General features: G+C 43.2%; 1 protein-coding gene across 3 annotated transcripts in view; it reads right to left on the bottom strand.

The window, feature by feature from the left end:
• Window positions 1-18,258, bottom strand: part of Bmper (BMP binding endothelial regulator) — a 258,564-nt gene that overhangs the window by 188,139 nt on the left and 52,167 nt on the right. For all 3 annotated transcript variants that reach the window (XM_052754938.1, XM_052754927.1, XM_052754931.1), the window contains exons 4-6: window positions 13,016-13,098; window positions 8,598-8,688; window positions 4,457-4,539 (exon numbers count right to left, since the gene is read on the bottom strand). In XM_052754938.1, the coding sequence (XP_052610898.1) occupies window positions 4,457-4,539; window positions 8,598-8,688; window positions 13,016-13,098 (257 nt within the window). The remainder of the gene's footprint in view (window positions 1-4,456; window positions 4,540-8,597; window positions 8,689-13,015; window positions 13,099-18,258) is intronic.

Below are 18,258 nucleotides of genomic sequence, written 5' to 3'. Positions count from 1 at the left end.
GCACTTTGTCATTTGAGTGGCAGCTAGAAATATCAGACAACTGATACCCTTCCAGAGACAGTTCTCAGTCAATGGCCGATGGGAAGTGACATAAGTACATCTCAGCCCCCCAATCCTCAAGGAGAAAAAAAAATTGTGGCACGAAATTTATGCAGGCTTCAAGAGGTTCCTAGGCGGACTAAGATCGACCTACAATGGCAGTTCATTGAGGTCCTGGTTCATCTCTGTTCCTGAAACAAAATTCCACAGGTTGAGTAATTTATAAAGAACCAAAACTTAGTGTCCACAGTTCTTCAGGAGGAAAAACACAGAATAAGGCACCCAGTCTGGCTGGTGAGAGCTGCTCTTTGCTCCCAGATATTGCCTATAATTCCAGAGGAGAGGAATTCTGTGTGCTCACATAGCACAAGAAGAGGGAGGGTAAAGAGAGGTCAGACTCCTCCCTTCTGAGCACTTACAAATCCACCCCTAACAGCAGATCCTCATTGCTTAAGGGACTCCTCAAGTACCCATCTGTCAACTCTACCACAATGGAAATTAATTTTAAATACATGATTCGGGGAAGGGTAGTTAGTGTACACTCAACTGGATGCCACTTTCCTTATCTCATCTCCCATATCAACCCATAAACTACCTACAGTAAGTTGTTTGCCTCAGGGTCTGTTTCTAGGGAAAGGCAAATTTAGATATGTAGATGTATTTTCATATTAGTGTTCATAGTCATTCTTCTATAAGTTTGCATAGTTATGTGTATACTCACGTCTGTATGTATACATAAACAAACAGACTGATAAATACAGACTATGTGCACACAAATATGCATCCACATAAATGCAGTTGTCTCTCCGTACTCGTGGGTTATACAACTGTGGATCCAACCTCTCACAGATTCAAGGATGTTTGGGAAACTGTCTATACTGACCATATCAAACGTTTTTGTCATTATTCCCCAAATAATAGAGTAAAATAATTATTTACATGATTAGAATATAGCATAATAAAATTTGCATGTCATTTACATTGTTTTAAGTCTTCTAAGTAATCTAATGATTATCTTAAGTGTACAGAAGGATGCACATATATTATATGTGATTACCATGAAATTTCACACATTTACATAAAAGACTTAAACATTTTCTGATTTTGGCCTTCACAAGAGATTTAATCAATCTCCAATAGACTCTGAGAGAAAAATAATACTGTATACACATTTGAATACACAAGTATACTTGCATTACTCTCCATGCAACATTAGCATTCCCTTTCTGTTAAAAAGCATGGTCCTCCTCTGTAGGGGAAACCTACAGACTAGTGCGCTGAAAGCCCCTCCACACACCATATCCAACCTCTCTCTCAAATCCACTCTATCCATAGAACCTCTTCAATCAAGAATTCTGTCTCACGGTGGCACTGGTTAAAATCTTCCAGTCCTACCCTCTCATTCAGTAAGAGATTACCTCACACTTTTGCACACCGTACACATCAAAATTCCCAACCCAGCTGCTGGACAACCCTGGCAGGCAACAGAATCAGGTTTGGAACATTACACTCGAAAGCAAACATCCCCACAGCCACCACACCCAAGACAGGGCCTTTAGCTGCCCGGACATCAGTTTCTCTTTCATTTTTTTAAAAGTGAACTACTTAAAAAGATAGCAAAAGGGGAGACTATTTTAAGGCCAGGCCATTTTAACAATGAGCTACCAGAACAAACGTTTATACCTCCGATCTTTGTGTTCATGAAAAGAATGACTGCTATGAGCTTCTTGTATCCTAGCGCGCACACACCCTGTCCTCAAGTGTGAGTCCATCCTTTCTCCTGCTTACTCTAATAGTCTAAAGCAGTGGTTCTCAATCTCCCCAATGCTGAGACCTTTTAATACAGATCCTCATGTTGTGGTGACCCCAACCATAAACTCATTCCATTGCTACTTCCTAATTGCAACTTTGCAACTGATATGAATTATAATGTAAATATCTGATAGGTAAGATATCTGATATGTGACCCCTGAGGGGTCGCAGCCCCCAGGTTGAGAACCACTGGTAAGTACTGGCAATGAGGAACTTAGGCAAAGCCACAGGTTGCACTTTAAGCGATGGGGACAGCAAGAGGGAGAACTAGAAGGAAGCCAGGACCACAGGTATGGTGATATTTTATTTGTATTGAAATGTGATTTTATTTGTATGTTAATAAATAAAGTTGCCTGGGGGTCAGAGCTAATAGCAAGCCATAGCAGAGCTGGGTGTTCGTGGCTCATGCCTTTAATCCCAGCACTTGGTAGGCAGAGCTAGGTAGATCTTTGTGTGGTCAAGGATACAGCCAGCATTGGAGACACATGCCTTTAATCTCAATACCAACCATAGAAGATCTGGAGGTCTGTACAAACAGGCAGTGACGAGGCGGTCATGTGGTTGGGTTTACAACCAATGAGAAGGCAGAACAGAAAGTCTATATAAAGACAAACACTCAGGAAGTAGGTCTCTCTTGGCTGAAGAGGCTAGCTGCAGCAGACGTGTAAGGCTCTTAGCTCTGATCTCTTGGCTTTCTTCTTTGCATTGGTTCTCTGTTTCTTATTTAATAAGATGGTTGGTTACATCTGCACATAGGCGCACAGGAAACTGGATTAACGTGCAGGAAGGGATAGATAGACATTACAGGTCTGGGGAGAAGCAGCTAAGCAAGAAGGCTGGGACAAACGTCTTTAGATTTCTGTTTTTCTCAACTGGAAACAAAAACAGGATTTCCAGGGGCCTGAACTTGGCCTTCAGTGGGTTTCATGCCACACACACTGAATTTAAAAACACATGAAATCCACATGCCTTGGTATATTTAAGTCTCTGACCCCTATACTCATAAACTCATTTCCAGTCCCAGTTCTGGAAACTTCTGACTGACACCATTGGCGAAGCTACAGAGATTTCTCATCCTTCTTGGCAGCTGCCAAGTTCCTTCCCCATGGAGGGTTGACTGTCTGACTTTGGCACACCTTTTGCAGAAAGACAATTTGTTGATGCGTATATTCACAATTTCCTATTGAAATCTGCCTTGTTTCTCCTCAACCTACTCCCAAAAGATTGACATTGAAACAAAACAAAACAGAAAATGTTACATATTCCAATATGGAAGAAAAAAATCTAGAAATGTGCAATTTTTAACAAAAAGTAGAAATCACTAACAAAAAAATAAGATAGAGCTATTTATCCATAGTACCCAAGAGAGAAGACAGAAGATGTATGGGAATATACAAGCTCATGTTTGCTTTCATTAGGAAGTTTCTTTTGTGTTTGTAATATACTGCATAAATCCAATGTTGTTTTCTATCTAGACATATGCATATGCATGCCTCTTCTTCCCTGGTTCCCTCCCTCTCTTCCTTCCTTTCCTCACTTCCATAGGAATGCCATCACATGAGCCTGGTCATGTTTACTCTGATCTGCACTCAAGGTTGAATGGGCATGTGCTGCAAATGGAAACTACTAGAAGAGACTCGGAAAGCTGTGACTCCCGGGGCTCCACATGCCTCTGCTTTTGTAAGAATAGGATGGTGGCATTCCTTGTGCATTTATTTTTACTATACTCAGATGCATTTGTGTCACTAGTGACTTGGAAAACGTATGCTCTAACAATATATGCTGTACTGCTAACTGTATTACTAACAGTCTATGCCGTAGTAGTGCCTCCTGTAAATAACCTGGAGCAATGGCTGAACACCAGACACCCCATCACTACCATCACCACTGGTTTTACTTCTGATTTAAAATACGTTAACTTAAAAATCCCCTTTAAAATCATAGTACAGGCCAAACTCTTTTCCTCATTCTTAAGTGGCTTGAAAAGATGGGTCTATGGGTGTCTCACTAATTTCTACCCTGCCATGAACCTGTTATTTATGAACAATTTATACCCATCAGTTCCCTACAACCATAGGTGACCAGCCTTTACCTCACCTCACAGAGCACATTGAGACTAGCTTTTTGTTCTCATCCACTCCCCATTGTGACTGCACTGCAGTTAGAACTACCTCAGCAAGAAGCCCCGCTCCTCCATGAAACAGACGACCCACGGTCTTCCCCAAGTGGGGGTGGAATGACTCCTCCATTTGAGGGGACAGGGGGGTCTTAATGACAAGCCAGTTTGCTCTCCAGAGGACACTGACCAAGGTCTGCAGGCACCAATGGTCAAACAGCTGAGGAACTGGCAGGGCAAGCCCGGCGGCGATGCTGGACACTCTGGACTGAATGCATGCAAACTGGTCCACAACACAGACCCCCCACCCAGAAGGTCAGCACCAGCAGAGCTGAGAAGCTTGCCTCACATGGGGTGGGTTTTCCCCTGGCTTCGAATCGTGAAAGCCTAATGAGGGGAGCAAGTAAAAGATGATTCCGTTCTGCTCTTCGTGAATTCGAGAAGCAGTTAACCCTAGGATCCCCTGAGCAATGCCCTAGCAGTACTTACAGCACAGGAGCACTTGGTACATTTGCTTCCTTCTGGCTGAAATTCTTCCCCTTCTTGGTACTGCACACCTTCAAACACACAGCCTGGAAAGCAAGGAACGTGCAGTTAGGACAGCAGACCTGACTCAGCACGGCATGATCCTTCCACTGTCTGATTACCGTCTCCCGGCTGTGACCTCCGCCTCTACCCAGTACAGATGCCCTTTGATCACAGTATCGTGCATAATTAAAAGGGGAAAATGATACGATTCCAATGATTGCCATGTTGGCACAGGTCCAGAAACCCTGAAGATGATAGAAAACAAATGACAGTGAAACTGGAGTCAGCCTGTGGCCCGCAGATGCGCTACAGTGACTCATGCAGGGAGACTCTGGCGCTCCAGCAGGATCGTGCTGACCACAGCCAGAAGAACGAACCCCAGAGAGGTCAGAAGAGGCCAAAGCAAGGCCGAGGGAGGGAAGGTTGAGATGAGAAAGAGCAGATGCCTCTGTGGGCGGCCCGTTGAGTACCAGGAATTACACAGCCTATTCCTGGCCCAGCATGCCGTTGGCTCCCACATCACCTTCCAGTACTGCAGAAAAGGACCTCAGTCTCTCTTCCCACAGGCGAGAAAAACACAGCAGGTGACTGAGTTGTAATATGAACTCGGTTTACATGTGATGCCTCTACGGAGGGTCATGCACAAAGGCAATAATGGGCTGGGACAAGACAGGATGTGCCCTATGGTTTTGTGCTCTACTCTGTGTGTTAAGGGGCTGTAGCCCCTGCCAAGTTTAGCTTATAAAGGTCCTCGCCTGCAGGAGGTGTTTCCTATTCAGAAAGAAACTCAGGGCAATACTTATTCTAAAGGACCTGAGACACAGGCTAGCAACCAACTGAGTCACACCAACCATAGGACTGTCAGCGAATGGCAAGACCACTTCCTTCAGGACTTTCCCCACAGTAGACAACGTTGGAAGTATAACTGCCTATGGTAGGCTTTTGTGAAGGACACAGAAGTTCTCAAAACAATGTCAGAAGAAATCACCAAATGCTTGAGGGAACTGGTTCCTGATGAAGGAGGAGAACTTGCTCTGGCTAACGCGGCTCCTGGTTCTGTCCATCTTCAAGCTAAGTGTGACTCTTTGCTCAATAGAAAGATATGAAGATAAGTGCTGAATCCAAGATACAGAAGTCAAGTAAAGGCAAAAGCAAATGATAACCCAGGGATAAGATCTCTTTTTATAGCTATACCCATAGCTAGCAATCAGCTGTCTCCTCGCTATTCTGGATGATTTTGTAAATCTTGGTAGCATGGTCTTCCCAGTGGCTGTGTCTCAGCACCATTCATAATGACAGATGCTTAATAGCCTATTTCCAAAGGACATTTCCAACGAAGTGTCTTCGATCCTTCCCCGTGTTTACACCTCTGACTCTGCATATGGCTTGCCACAACAATCTGTATTTGACAGCTTAAACAACAGAATTTAAAATAATTTTATTTCCATCACACCCACCATCCTTGAGCAATACTCAGACTACAATGAAGGAGCAGACAACCAAGAATGCCCTGAAATTCATTTCAGGAGGAAACTGCCCACATGCTTGTCATTACAGAGGATGCCAGTCTGATCAATGGCAGATGCCAGTCCTTCTGAATTACCAGGGCAAACCCCCTAAGGCGTTCCTTGACTGTCCCTATCTAGACATGGCTGAGGCTTCCCTGTCTCCAAGACAAAGGATGAGACATTCTGGAGATGGCTCCTTCTGAATCTTCCAGTTTGCATCTCGACCACAGTCGTTGGAATTCAGGAGAAGGAGCAAAGCTGATAGTTAATCACATCCCCAGGGCTCCATGGCTGTGCAGTAGTCAGGGGAGGTATGTGGCACTGGCATAATCATTTTTAAATATTTCCCTCCCAGGGCACCAGAGCCTGAATAGAATACTTCTCTGGGTATTGTTGGGGTAGGTAGTATGATTTGTTGGTGAGGAAAGAGGAGGGATCTGATTCCAGCCCCATCGATGGCCCTTGGTCACTGAGGCCCTCATATAAGTGGGTCTGATTTCTTGTTGTCTTATGGACAACACTTTGTACATCCTTGGATGGTTGTGAGGACTTAACCCTGCGATGTCTACAAGAATGAAGCTCAACTCTCTCTGTCCTGGGAACTGAACCAAAAGTGCTGTGACAGAAAAAAAGTACTCAAATAGGAAACTTCAACCCTGAAATAAAGGCACCCTGCCAACTGCATGTTAATGTTTCAAAGGCAGCCTGAAAACAGGACTATCTCCCAGTGACAGGGTGTTATTTATATACAGCGCAAGGTGTTGAGTTCCAAGGATTCCTTTTTATCACCACCAATATTACATTGCTCCTTGAGTGCTCCTGAGACTGTGAGGGGGACCTTGAATTGATTCTGCATTGATAAATCAACTGTATAGTTCTACTCAATAAAACTATAAAATAATTTAGGAATTATTATAAGGTTTAAATCTATAAAGTGAAAATTTTATTTGTCCTGTTATCAGTCTCGAACTTGGCTGCACATAGAAATTACTTGGGCCCAACCGGCAGCCCACCCCTGGCACTGCCTTGACGATTCAAATAAAATTTGCTAGGAAGCAGCCTAGGCACTAAAACATTTAGTTTTCCACATACAGTTGCTGTGGATATCATTCTGTATAAATAAAACACTGATTGACCAGTGGCCAGGCAGGAAGTATAGGCGGGACAAGGAGAGAGGAGAATTCTGGGAAGTGGAAGGCTGAGGGAGACACTGCCAGCCGCCGCCATGACAAGCAGCATGTGAAGATGCCGGTAAGCCATGAGCCATGTGACAAGGTACAGATTTATAGAAATGGATTAATTTAAGATGTAAGAACAGTTAGCAAGAAGCCTGCCACGGCCATACAGTTTGTAAGCAATATAAGTCTCTGTGTTTACTTGGTTGGGTCTGAGCGGCTGCAGGACTGGCGGGTGACAGAGATTTGTCCTGACTGTGGGCCAGGCTGGAAAACTCTAGCTACATACAGTCTGAAGAATTGATAATTTGACTTAATAAATCTCCTGTAGGTATCAAAGGACATGCTACCACAGTTCAAATCACCTAGCACACTCAGAGGGGAAAGTATTCAAGCAAATCCCTGATCAATACAAAGCAGTTGGCTTACAGAGTTGGTTCACTTCTAACCAGTTTTTTTCACCTGTGTAAACTGAGGAACTATCAGTTTCCCAAAAACCCTGGAGTGAAAGAAAGCTGAATAAAGACCTCTCAGGACATGAAGAAAACTAGAAGCAGGGGAAACTGCCTGTGGGGTTTCAGTGGGACTGACATGTAGAGGAAAGGAGCCTGAGAGCATCTCTGCAGAACTCCCCACATGGGGCTTCTGCTACCTCAGAGGAAGGGCCAAAGAGTAGCCGGTCCTTTGCACGCTAGCCCCACAAAGCAAAGAGCAGTAGTCGTGAGTATCATCACTAGTGAGGAAAAGGACTCAGAGAAAACACAAAACACCTGGCTGAGACTATTGGCCACAGGCTTAAGAGATCAGGAAAAACATCTCTCACCTCAAAATCCCCAGGCTCTCATGAGAGAGCCAGAGAAGACACAGGAGCCCTCCCGCCACCTGAAGGAAAAGCTTCCTCTGCTGTCAGCTCAGCAGAAGGACCCTCTCCAGAAAGACAGAGGGCCCAACTTGTTAAACCACACTGAAAACTGAAACCAACAAAACTCCAAACTAAAGTCATGTGGGACACAGCTCTCAGTTTTCAGAAAACATCTGGTCACCTCATCATCACGACACGCTCTGGCCGCGGTATTGCAATAGGAAACAGTAAAAAACATTCTGAACGCAAGCAGAGCCATAGACCTTCCTTCCAAAATAAGCATTACCTGTGGCCCTGAGTGGAAAGCAGGCCTCTGAGCTCGGGGATTCACAAGCCAAGACCTACAGCACATAGTTCCATTCATGCTGGGCACACAAGAGCCCAATAGACACTGCCACTCGAAGGAGGTTCCTCTCCAAGCTCATTACATGCACAGATGTAAAGTGAAGTCCAGGCCGGGGGTCAGGGGGAATGATGCACTGTTGACAGGACACAGTGACCTCAACAGCGCTGTGCTGCACCAGGATGCCAATCCACTCCCCTTTCTTGAGCATTACCTGGACAGGTAGGGCAGCAGGTTCCTGGATGCTCTGAGGGATTTTTACAATAAACAACGCAGCGCACCTCAGACTCTGTGACAACACCCTCCTGAAAAACAGAATGTCACAAGTCAGCCCAGCATTACCACTTGAGTTACTCTTTAGGGGAAGTAGTTTGACAAATCCAAACCCCCAAAGTGCAGGATTGGCTGTTGGGCCTCAAAGACAGAGAAACAAATGAGGCAAGACCTGGCTCGCCGGAATGGATGCTTTGGACCTTCATGTACATGTCCTGTCTCCTGTGATTTGTTACATCCTTGCACTTGGGCTTTGGTCCCGCATGTTTCTTTTTAAATTTATTTAGGAGGACCTCCTTGTTGGCAGTGAGCTTCTGACATGCTGGTTGGGCATTCATAATTGTTTTAAGTCATCTGCAATGGCTGTGTTTTCTAACACTATTACTATGCTGCCAGCCATTAACCACAGACACAGAGGAGGATTAGAATTAGCATTTGTGTCCAGAAAAAGCACAAGTCTAGAAAAACCCTTACAACCTTCTAGAAAAACAGTTGCTAGCTCTACCATCTTGCAAGTGGCGCTTGGCCTCAAGTAGAACCTGGGACTCAGTTTCTGGCAATAAATGAAAAGATTCGAGAAAATTATTTCTAAGTTCACTTTAAGTTTGTCAAAACATAGTGTCGGTTCAAATGATGAAATCAGGAGAGTCAATAGCAAACTGATCTTGGGACTATGATATCTAAATGTCTATTGAAGCTTTTGGGGTTTGATCATGTGTTTCTTTTTTGAAATGGGTTCTCAAGTGTCCCAAGCTGGTCTCACTCTGGCAGAGGATGACTTTGAACCCCTGATCCTTCTTCTTCCACCTCCTGAGCCCTAGGATCACAGGTGTATGCCACATGACAAGGGTCAGGGGAAATACTTTTTAAATTAATTTTCAGGGTCAGTCTTTGTTGAGTTCCCTCTGTATTCTCTACCCATTTTTCTAAATGAATTCACATTCTTGATGGTTTGATTTGAGTTTGAATGGAGAACAGCAAAGGCTGAAGGCAGATACTAAAATCTTACAACAAAGCCATTTTTTTCAATGAGTCTGCCCCATGATATCCAACTTAACAAGAGACATTGTATACTGAATGTTTTCATATCATGCCAGGCTTGGAGGTGGCACTACCAGGAGAATTTATTACATCCTTTATCACATTTGGGGGGAAGGATCCCCAAGTACCAGCAACAGACATTTTTAAAAATGTATTCTTTAGTGCTATAGCTGAAACAATGCTGTGGGCTAGGGTGAATTTGCCTTTAGTAGCTGCCATCTAAATGGAGACCTTAGGGTAATTCTCAGCATACGTAACCTCCAGATTTTTTTCTTCTAGTTAGGAATTAGAAGTGGGCAAAAGTGTAAAATTGTCACCATTAGAACTCCTTTGGCACAGAATATAAGAAATACGTAGAATTCTACGCAAATGGAAACATCAGATCATCAGACTTGCTGCCACCCGTCTGGTACCTGTTGTACCTACTGCATGCCGGCATCTGCTAGAAGTATTTTAATGAGTCTCTCTCTCTCTTTCTCTCTCTCTCTCTCTCTCTCTCTCTCTCTCTCTCTCTCTCTCTCTCTCTCTCTCTCTCTCTCTGCTCACCACCTCCAAAATGGCTCTATCCCCTTTTCCAAAGGTGTGAAGCATGCTCTGATTCCTCTGTTACTGATTTTGTGCCCTGGAGAAAGACTATAATTTTGCTTACTTCATAGCAACAGGATCATGCCCAACAAGTGCCAGAAAGGCCCTTGCCTGCATCCGTCTATAATGTCCCATTCCCTAAGGAAGGAAGTGGGAGGCAGAAGCAGGAAGCTATCTGCTGCAAGTGCATCCCAGAGGTCTGCTTTCCTGCATGTTGAATGAAAGGACATCATGGGGTGTAAGTGAAGAGAAGGCATAAAAGGTGAGCATCATCTTTGGAGGGACTACCCTTTCCCAAATCTTCTGCAGCATTCCGCACTGGAGGATTTCTTCACTTCTAGTAATGATGTGCTCCTCTTCATCACCCATCCTCTCTGGGCTCCACTGATCAGCAGAATGATAGACAGTAGAGGGCACTCTTCATGAAAGGCAATATCGCTCTGTAGAGGCTTCCATTTAATTTAAGGACTATCTTCAACCATTCAAGACTGCAATATTGGCTCCCCTCTAAGCAACATGAGGATCAATGAGACCTCAGGACTAATGTGCACAGTGTTATTCAGGACTGCTTAGCATGCACGATTAGCTTGTTTAACAAACCTTATAACCAAAACTTCCGGAATGCCCCCAGCAAAGACAGGAAATGTCATGGAAGAAGGAACAGGGTGTAGCTGAAAATGTTGACAAGGATGTGGACTTTGATGTTGCCATTGAAATTCATTGCCCTGGTGTCTCTGTGACTTGAGTCTGATTAAGTTCACAATCAAAAGTATACACAGTGTTTAATGATTCAACGTGTATCTTTTTACCTACTGTTTTTTTTTCACATATAGCTTACTACACAAGACGAAAGTGAAATAAATAGGTCCAATGATCGAGAATGCCTGTTGTACACTAAAAGCTACAGTGTAATAAAACCATGCATAAATTTATAAAATTTGGATTTCAGGAGCAAACTGTCAACTTCTCTGAAATGAGATCCGAGACAAACATCCAGTGTTATACTCACCTTTCAGTCCTCCTTTGACTGCAAACACATAGACCAAGGGGGGAGATGGGGTTTGGAATAAAGTAACAACATTTTCTCCATAAAAAAATAACTTTGAAGTTATTTAAAATTAGATGAACACTACTTTTTTGAGCAGAAGAAACATAAATTTATTAAGCAAAAGTGAGGAAGAACTCCAAAGGGTAGGAGGGGCTTCAAGAAAAGGATCTTCCACAATTATTGTATTTTTCTTTTTTTTTTTTTTTTTTCCAGAGCTGAGGACCGAACCCAGGGCCTTGCGCTTGCTAGGCAAGCGCTCTACCACTGAGCTAAATCCCCAACCCCTATTGTATTTTTCAATCTACTGTGTGTAGATGTGCATGATGTGTGTGTGGAGGCACTCATGCTATGTGCAAATGTGGAGGCCAGAGGACAGCTTTGGCGTCTGTTCTCTCCTTCTGCCTCACTGTGAGGCCTGAGGATTGAACTCAGGCCATGAGACTTGCAAGGAGAGCACAAACTCCACCTCCCTCTGAGCTCCATCCCCCGCCCAGCTGTTATTTTTGACACAGTATTTCTATACGCTAAGGAAAGGAGGTCAAGAACTCGGGCTGTTTGTTTCCCTTTGGCTCATCAGACCCAGTTTAACATTAGAGCCACGTGGAGCAACTGTTCACTGGGAATTAAACAAAGATCAACAACAGGGGACTCCATGCCTGCTGAATCTGTGGTTCTTAAACTGGCCAGGTGGAAATCACTAAGCTCCCATGCATTGATTACTTCATTTGAATACAGTTTACAAAGTGGCTCCAGTTCAAAATCTTTTTGAATCAAAGAAGGACAGTGTATCTATCTCATCTAAAAGTAGCTCTCTTCTGCTAACAAGCATTCATGTTTTGTTTAAGGATGATTTCACAGGAAGACAGGAGCTTCCCCAAGGACACAGGCATCTTCCTGGAGCTTTCCAGCCTCCCTGTAATGGTGATGTAACGGTGGACAATTCTGCTGTGTATTTCTAGATACAAGTCCTATTCAATACCTACCCTGAGAAGCAACCTTCCTCTCTTCTAACAGGCCTGACCCTAACAGGGCCAGTTGTTTTGTTAGGTTTTTTTCCCCAGGGGCCAGTTTGCTAAGACCTCTGCTCCATATTACCCCACCATCCTATGTTGACTCATGTCTGTCTTCAATCAGAACCTCAGGAAGAATATCCAGCCTGGTAGCCAATCAGGGTCCTACCCAGCCACCAGAAGGAACTGTTCTTGCTATTTTCAGTCAAACAGACCCCTGATGCATCAAACAGACCCCTGACACTGCAACCACAGTTGATGACCAGATGTCATGAACCAATCATAAAATGATTCCTGTACTAGTAAGGGTCTATACCCAATCACTTCAAAGTACACTTTACTGCAGCTAGAATTCTCCTAATCTTGCTTGAAAGGAGCCTGCGAGCTTCTCTCGGGGTCGCAATTTTGCCACTTTATCCGATGGTTTGACCCCAGCCTGCTGGAATTTTTATTCTCAAGAAATTAAACACTCTTGTTGATTGCATATGTGTCTGGTGGTCTTTTGTGGGGCTTCTTGTGGACCCTAACACCCTGCACCTGTCTCATTCTGGCTAATGTTACAATAAATAATACAAGGATGGAGTTGACCCCTCTTCTCTTTCTGGTCTTGTAGGGGATTCACTCCGTATTGTCTGAATGTGGTGGCTGAGGAGGGGTAGGGAAGTTGGATTTTACCTGGCACTGTCGCAGGACACATGGCTCAGCTGGACTTTGCCATCTGAAGGAGCTGTTGTAGGTCCTTCCTTCATGGGTACAACCTAGACAGGAAGAGAATAGGCCAAGGATGAGTATGGCTCCTCTCTCTTTGGAACAGAAGTATGTATGTCCTGTCAGCCAAGGCTAGCTCCATGGCAACGTTTTCTTTCCTACAGCACACATATATCTGCTTGGCACACAATCACAGTTTTTCACTACTGAATGCATTAACGTCACAGACTGTTTTCAGATAGAAAACTGTATACAACTCTCTTGGCAAAAATATATAAAATTATTTTTATTTATGTTGAATCGAATATGAGAATATCATATCTAAAAATACTGCAATGAAAGGAGATTTGGCATGAGAGTATAAGAATTCAAAATTGCTGAATGTTAAGGTATGTATAAAACATGGTGGGAAATATAAAAGTGTTAATTAAAATATAGAGATTGATTACAAAATTCTAGTAACTACGACCTTCACTAAATCAGACCTTCCAAGGCTTACTCCCCACCTCAAAGAGCTATGCCTTCCTATTTTGGTTTTGTTTTACTCTTAGGTAATAAATTTAAACAAATCTGAAATTACTAATGCATGGGTTATTACATGCTGAGTTAATAGGAAAGACAAAATTCATACTAATTCATTGGCAAAAAACAGAAGTTAGAGGCTAGAGATCCTCGAGAAGAGAACAAACAGTTTGGCTTAAGTCTCTGGGAAAAAAGCCAAAGAAGTAACTGAAGAATATAATTCATTCAATCTGGATTCGGCATTTACCAGTAACACCCTCTGCTGTGGCCTATACTTTCCGTTGAGATGAACATGGATACACCTATTGTCACTGTCTCCTTATAAGCCCACAAGACAGAGAGATTTACCAAAATACATAAAGGGAGAAAATGTAACATGAGAGGACTGTTAGAAAACAAAAGGGCTGCCCCTCTGCTACAGTGGTACACTTCTGATTACCTACTCAACCTCAACTACATCAGTTGCTCTTGTTCAAAACAGAAAGGACTCACCTTCTTCCAGGAGTTCTTTCCAATAGCACCATGGCAAAGTGTTCTTAATTCATAATAACAGAATGATAAAGGGCTTATGGAATTTCCAACAGATGTTTTCATAAACTCAGAGTCCTGATCTGAATTTCCAAGCATCACGAATGACTGGAAAAGCTCAGTAACTCTTTGCTCTCTGGTGCCTACACATCAAATGACTGAAGTTCACAGCTGATTGGAAACATATCTGGGAAATGCTTTCACTATATATTTTTTAATTTCCTTTGCATGAGCCGTTACAGAGATAAAGTGTTCGACCACAAGAACCTTTAGCACACTGCAAATACTTCTGCCAAACCAAGGATGAATACAGTACATTTTCAACAATGAAAAGCAATATGGAACAATTTGGGCTAGCATAAATCTCACTGAGCAAACACACTTATGAGCGATGTGCCGTGTGCCTGTCTGATCTACTGACACAGGCTTGTTTGGATAATAAATAACTTATTCCAAGTGATGGAAGCAGGGAAATCAGAGAAGCAAATTCCATTCATGCTAAATCCAAGCAAACACAAAACGCCTGCCAAGTGGGCCAGTACAGTGGAGTTTCTGGGTGTGTTATATATTTTCATCATCTGGATTAAAAAAAAACATAAAACTGGGTGATTTTTTTTTTTGCTACTAATAGGGCAAGTGGTTATCTTGCCTTTCTACATGGAGGGAGGAAACCTAGTAGAAAGGTTGCACAGGCTTGGGAGGAATGCAGGCCAGGCGATCCCTAGCAATGCCAGGCCATGTGCAGAGAGCTCCCAGGAGGAGAGTAAGGCTGAACAGAGTATTCTACTCTGAAGGGGATGGAGGCATTGGAACAAGCTGTCCACCGTGCAAGGAACACAACAGTGTCTTTGGCTTCAGACAACTCTGTTGGGAGCCCAGTTTCTCCACTGTTTTTGAGCATGCAAAGAAAAACTGGGCAATAACATTAGAAAACCAGACCAAGGTCATATTGTGAGGGTCATTGTTTAACTTCCCTGTTAACATGTCTACAGTGCTTGAGTCCACACACTAGATTTCTCTGAATGATGGATGGAGATGGATGATTGAGTAGGCTCCAAACATCTGTAAAATTCTCTGTAGCAAATACACCTTCTACTTTTTTCTTCTTCACCTGCTCTCCCTAGCATCAGCTGGCTACAGAAACTTTGGCATACTGGCATTAGATACATCATTTCACAGATAAGAAATTCTTGTGACTATGATTATTAAAGATAAGATATTCTTATTGCTCTTTGGGGTCCAGTTCTAAGACAAACATGTTTTCTTAGAGCAAAACACCAGTGAGTTATGTGAAAATTCTGAGAACTTTAATATTACCCAGAAATAAATGATCTCCTCTCGAGAAAATTTCTATAACAAATTCTATATGCCATAAAATTAGTGCTGATGAAAGAGTAGTTAGGCATTCTCTTGCCTCTCATCCAATTTAAAGCCTCATGAGCCATACTGCATTGTCTCTTAATGGACAGACTAGAAAGGCAGAGGAAAATCCTCGTCACATTTCCACGAAGGGCTTCTCTACTACCTCTAGCGAAAGAACACTTGGGTTTGTTTTATCTCCAATTAAGATCAATACTTTCGTAAAAATAACTAAATAAAAATAATTATTAGAAAAATTACATTTTAAAGAGTACACACTACATGAGCTTGTTTTTTATTTTTTAATTACTACATGCAAAAGGCATGGAAGCCCTGTTGAGTTATAGTCAGCGTTTCCAATTGTTGACTCTACTCGAGGTGTTGTGGGCCAGCATTGCTGTCTATGGACCACCGGGGGCCTGCAGGGCACGTTCTGAGGACTAGTGGAAAATACGTCCTGAGTGTAAGGAACAAACAGAAGAAACAATCAAAACTGCTAAATGCTGATACTTAGAATTAGAGGCAAACTTCCAGATAACACAGCCTATCTCCTTCATCTTTCAAACAAGAAAATTTATACAGAAAGCATCAAGTGTTAAGTGTGAAACAAACTGCAGTCCAGGGTCCAGGGGAAACCCACGTTTTCCACAGCCAGGTCTAAACTTTTTGTCGTATTCTGCAATGAAGAACTAATAGCCCAGGAAAGAAAAAATAAATGCCCTCCTCATAAAATTAAGTGTAATTGATAGCCACTAAGCAAAAGAGAGAAGCCGGCAGAAGAATGAAGGGAATCACTCAGAAGTCAATAAAGGAGCTTTTCTCTTTCTTCAAACTTATTTGTAAGAATTTTCTAGAGGGACATTTGTAAGTATCCATTGGTTTTCTGCAGACAATGAGCAGTCGTTGAGGTACCACAAGCTTTTGGATAAAAGCATCATGGCTTCAGCAGGACAAAGTGATTATTCTCTGATAAAAATTACCACAATACATTTAAAGCAGCAGTTGGTCCCTCTTCCCTGCCCCTACCCAGGGGAATCCTGTCACCGTTAGGAGACACTGCTAATAGTCACCACGGGGCATGGACACAGACCTCGGGGACAGCCTAACACCCACAGGCCGCCACAACACAGAATTAATTGAGGCAAAGGTCAAACAGACCAAGATTGGGAAACCTCAGTTTAAACCGTCGCGAAGAGAATCTACGTTCTTTATGTCTCAACTGAGCCTAATTCACCGGTTCTCAACCTGTGGTTCGTGACCCCCAAACCCACTGGACAGATATTTACATTCTGATTCATAACAGTGGCAAAAATGCAACTACAAAGCAGCAACAAAAGTAATTTTATGGTTGGGGGTCACCGCAACATGAGGAGGTGTATTAAAGGGTCGCGGCGTTAGGAAGGGTGAGGAGCCCTGGCCTAACTATCGCTTTCCTTTTGGGTGTGTTCTAGCTATTTCAATACCAAGTGTTTTCAGAGTGAGGAAAAACTTCATAGTACTTCCTTCCTCACACAGACTCTTGTAAGGAAGCTCTGCCTCGTCATCCAGTCAACTCAGAACACACATGGCAATGGAAACAGGAAAACCATAAATTAATGAAATCCACACTTAAGCAATAAAACTCGTTTTTTGTATTAGCGGCAACCTTTTTCAGTGGCCACACTGTTCCAAGGGAGAGAGGATACCACACATTTTCATCATTGTTGTTGGAAGTCACCAAGACTGTAAAAATGGCCTTGGCCCTGGAAGGAGCCCTGGGAGCCATGACTGCTTTCTCCATCTTTGTCTAAAAGCCTCTCACTGTTGGTGCTAAGGGCCGAGAACCGGGTTTACCACTGCTGTTAATGTATCCCCGGCACTTTCAGCACTAGCCTGTTTCAGTTACCCTGCCCTCCCCTCACCCGACCCCATCATTCCTAGAACTCCACAGAGATTCCCAGGGTCACTTCCACAATCAACTTGCCTGCTCCTGAATGCAGATCCTCACGCCTCACACAAGGCTGCCCAACTTCCACCATCCCCTTCCCTTGCAGACATCTCTGTCCAATGCTGACTGTGCTTTCCTGCTGCAAATTACCTTTGCGGCCTCTTCTCTCTGGCCTCCACTCGGGTGTTGGCTTACACTGTCCTGACAGGCTCTCTGACTAAGTCTCCTGGTTGTCATAAGACCCTTTATAAGCCATCTTCGACAGCTGCCAGTGTTCAAACTTTCAAGTCCGAACACTGACACTTGATGGACCATACTCAACCTGGCTGAGGTATAGAGATGAATCTACACCACAAAGTCCTCCAAATGTGGCCAGAGGAGTTCATTCTGTGACTTGCCTTCTCTTCCTGGGAAACCCACATCTCATCCACTTCTTTGCCCGCACCAAAGGACATACATACAGGTGATTCAAAGGTCGAGCTCACTGCATCTAGGATGCCGTTCTTGAAACTCACCTGCATAAAGTATGCTTCGTGATCTCTCTACAGGCACAATGTGCAATCCTGGGTTCTCTGCAACACTTTATATGTAGCAGCAATTACTTAGTAAATATTCCACTTAAATGATATGAAACAGCAAGCACGTATGTACAGCTATTCCTACAAACCACAGAAATAAAATACAGCAAAGGTGACTATCTATCTCCTGAGGCTCTTAGGCATATGGACCCAATTAAATTTACCTCCAGAGAAGCAAAGTTTTCCTGGATTAACTCAAATGACTTAATTTTTAATAATGTGCCTTTTTTCCCAAAATCTACTTTGGACCCATAAATTATTGGTTTATTCTTAGATTGTTTTATCATTGTTGCTAT

Source organism: Peromyscus californicus, unplaced genomic scaffold (assembly GCF_007827085.1).
Source record: "Peromyscus californicus insignis strain IS unplaced genomic scaffold, ASM782708v3 Scaffold_11__1_contigs__length_118956290, whole genome shotgun sequence".
NCBI classification, from domain to species: domain Eukaryota; kingdom Metazoa; phylum Chordata; class Mammalia; order Rodentia; family Cricetidae; genus Peromyscus; species Peromyscus californicus.
This window is presented reverse-complemented; position numbering and strand designations above follow the sequence as displayed.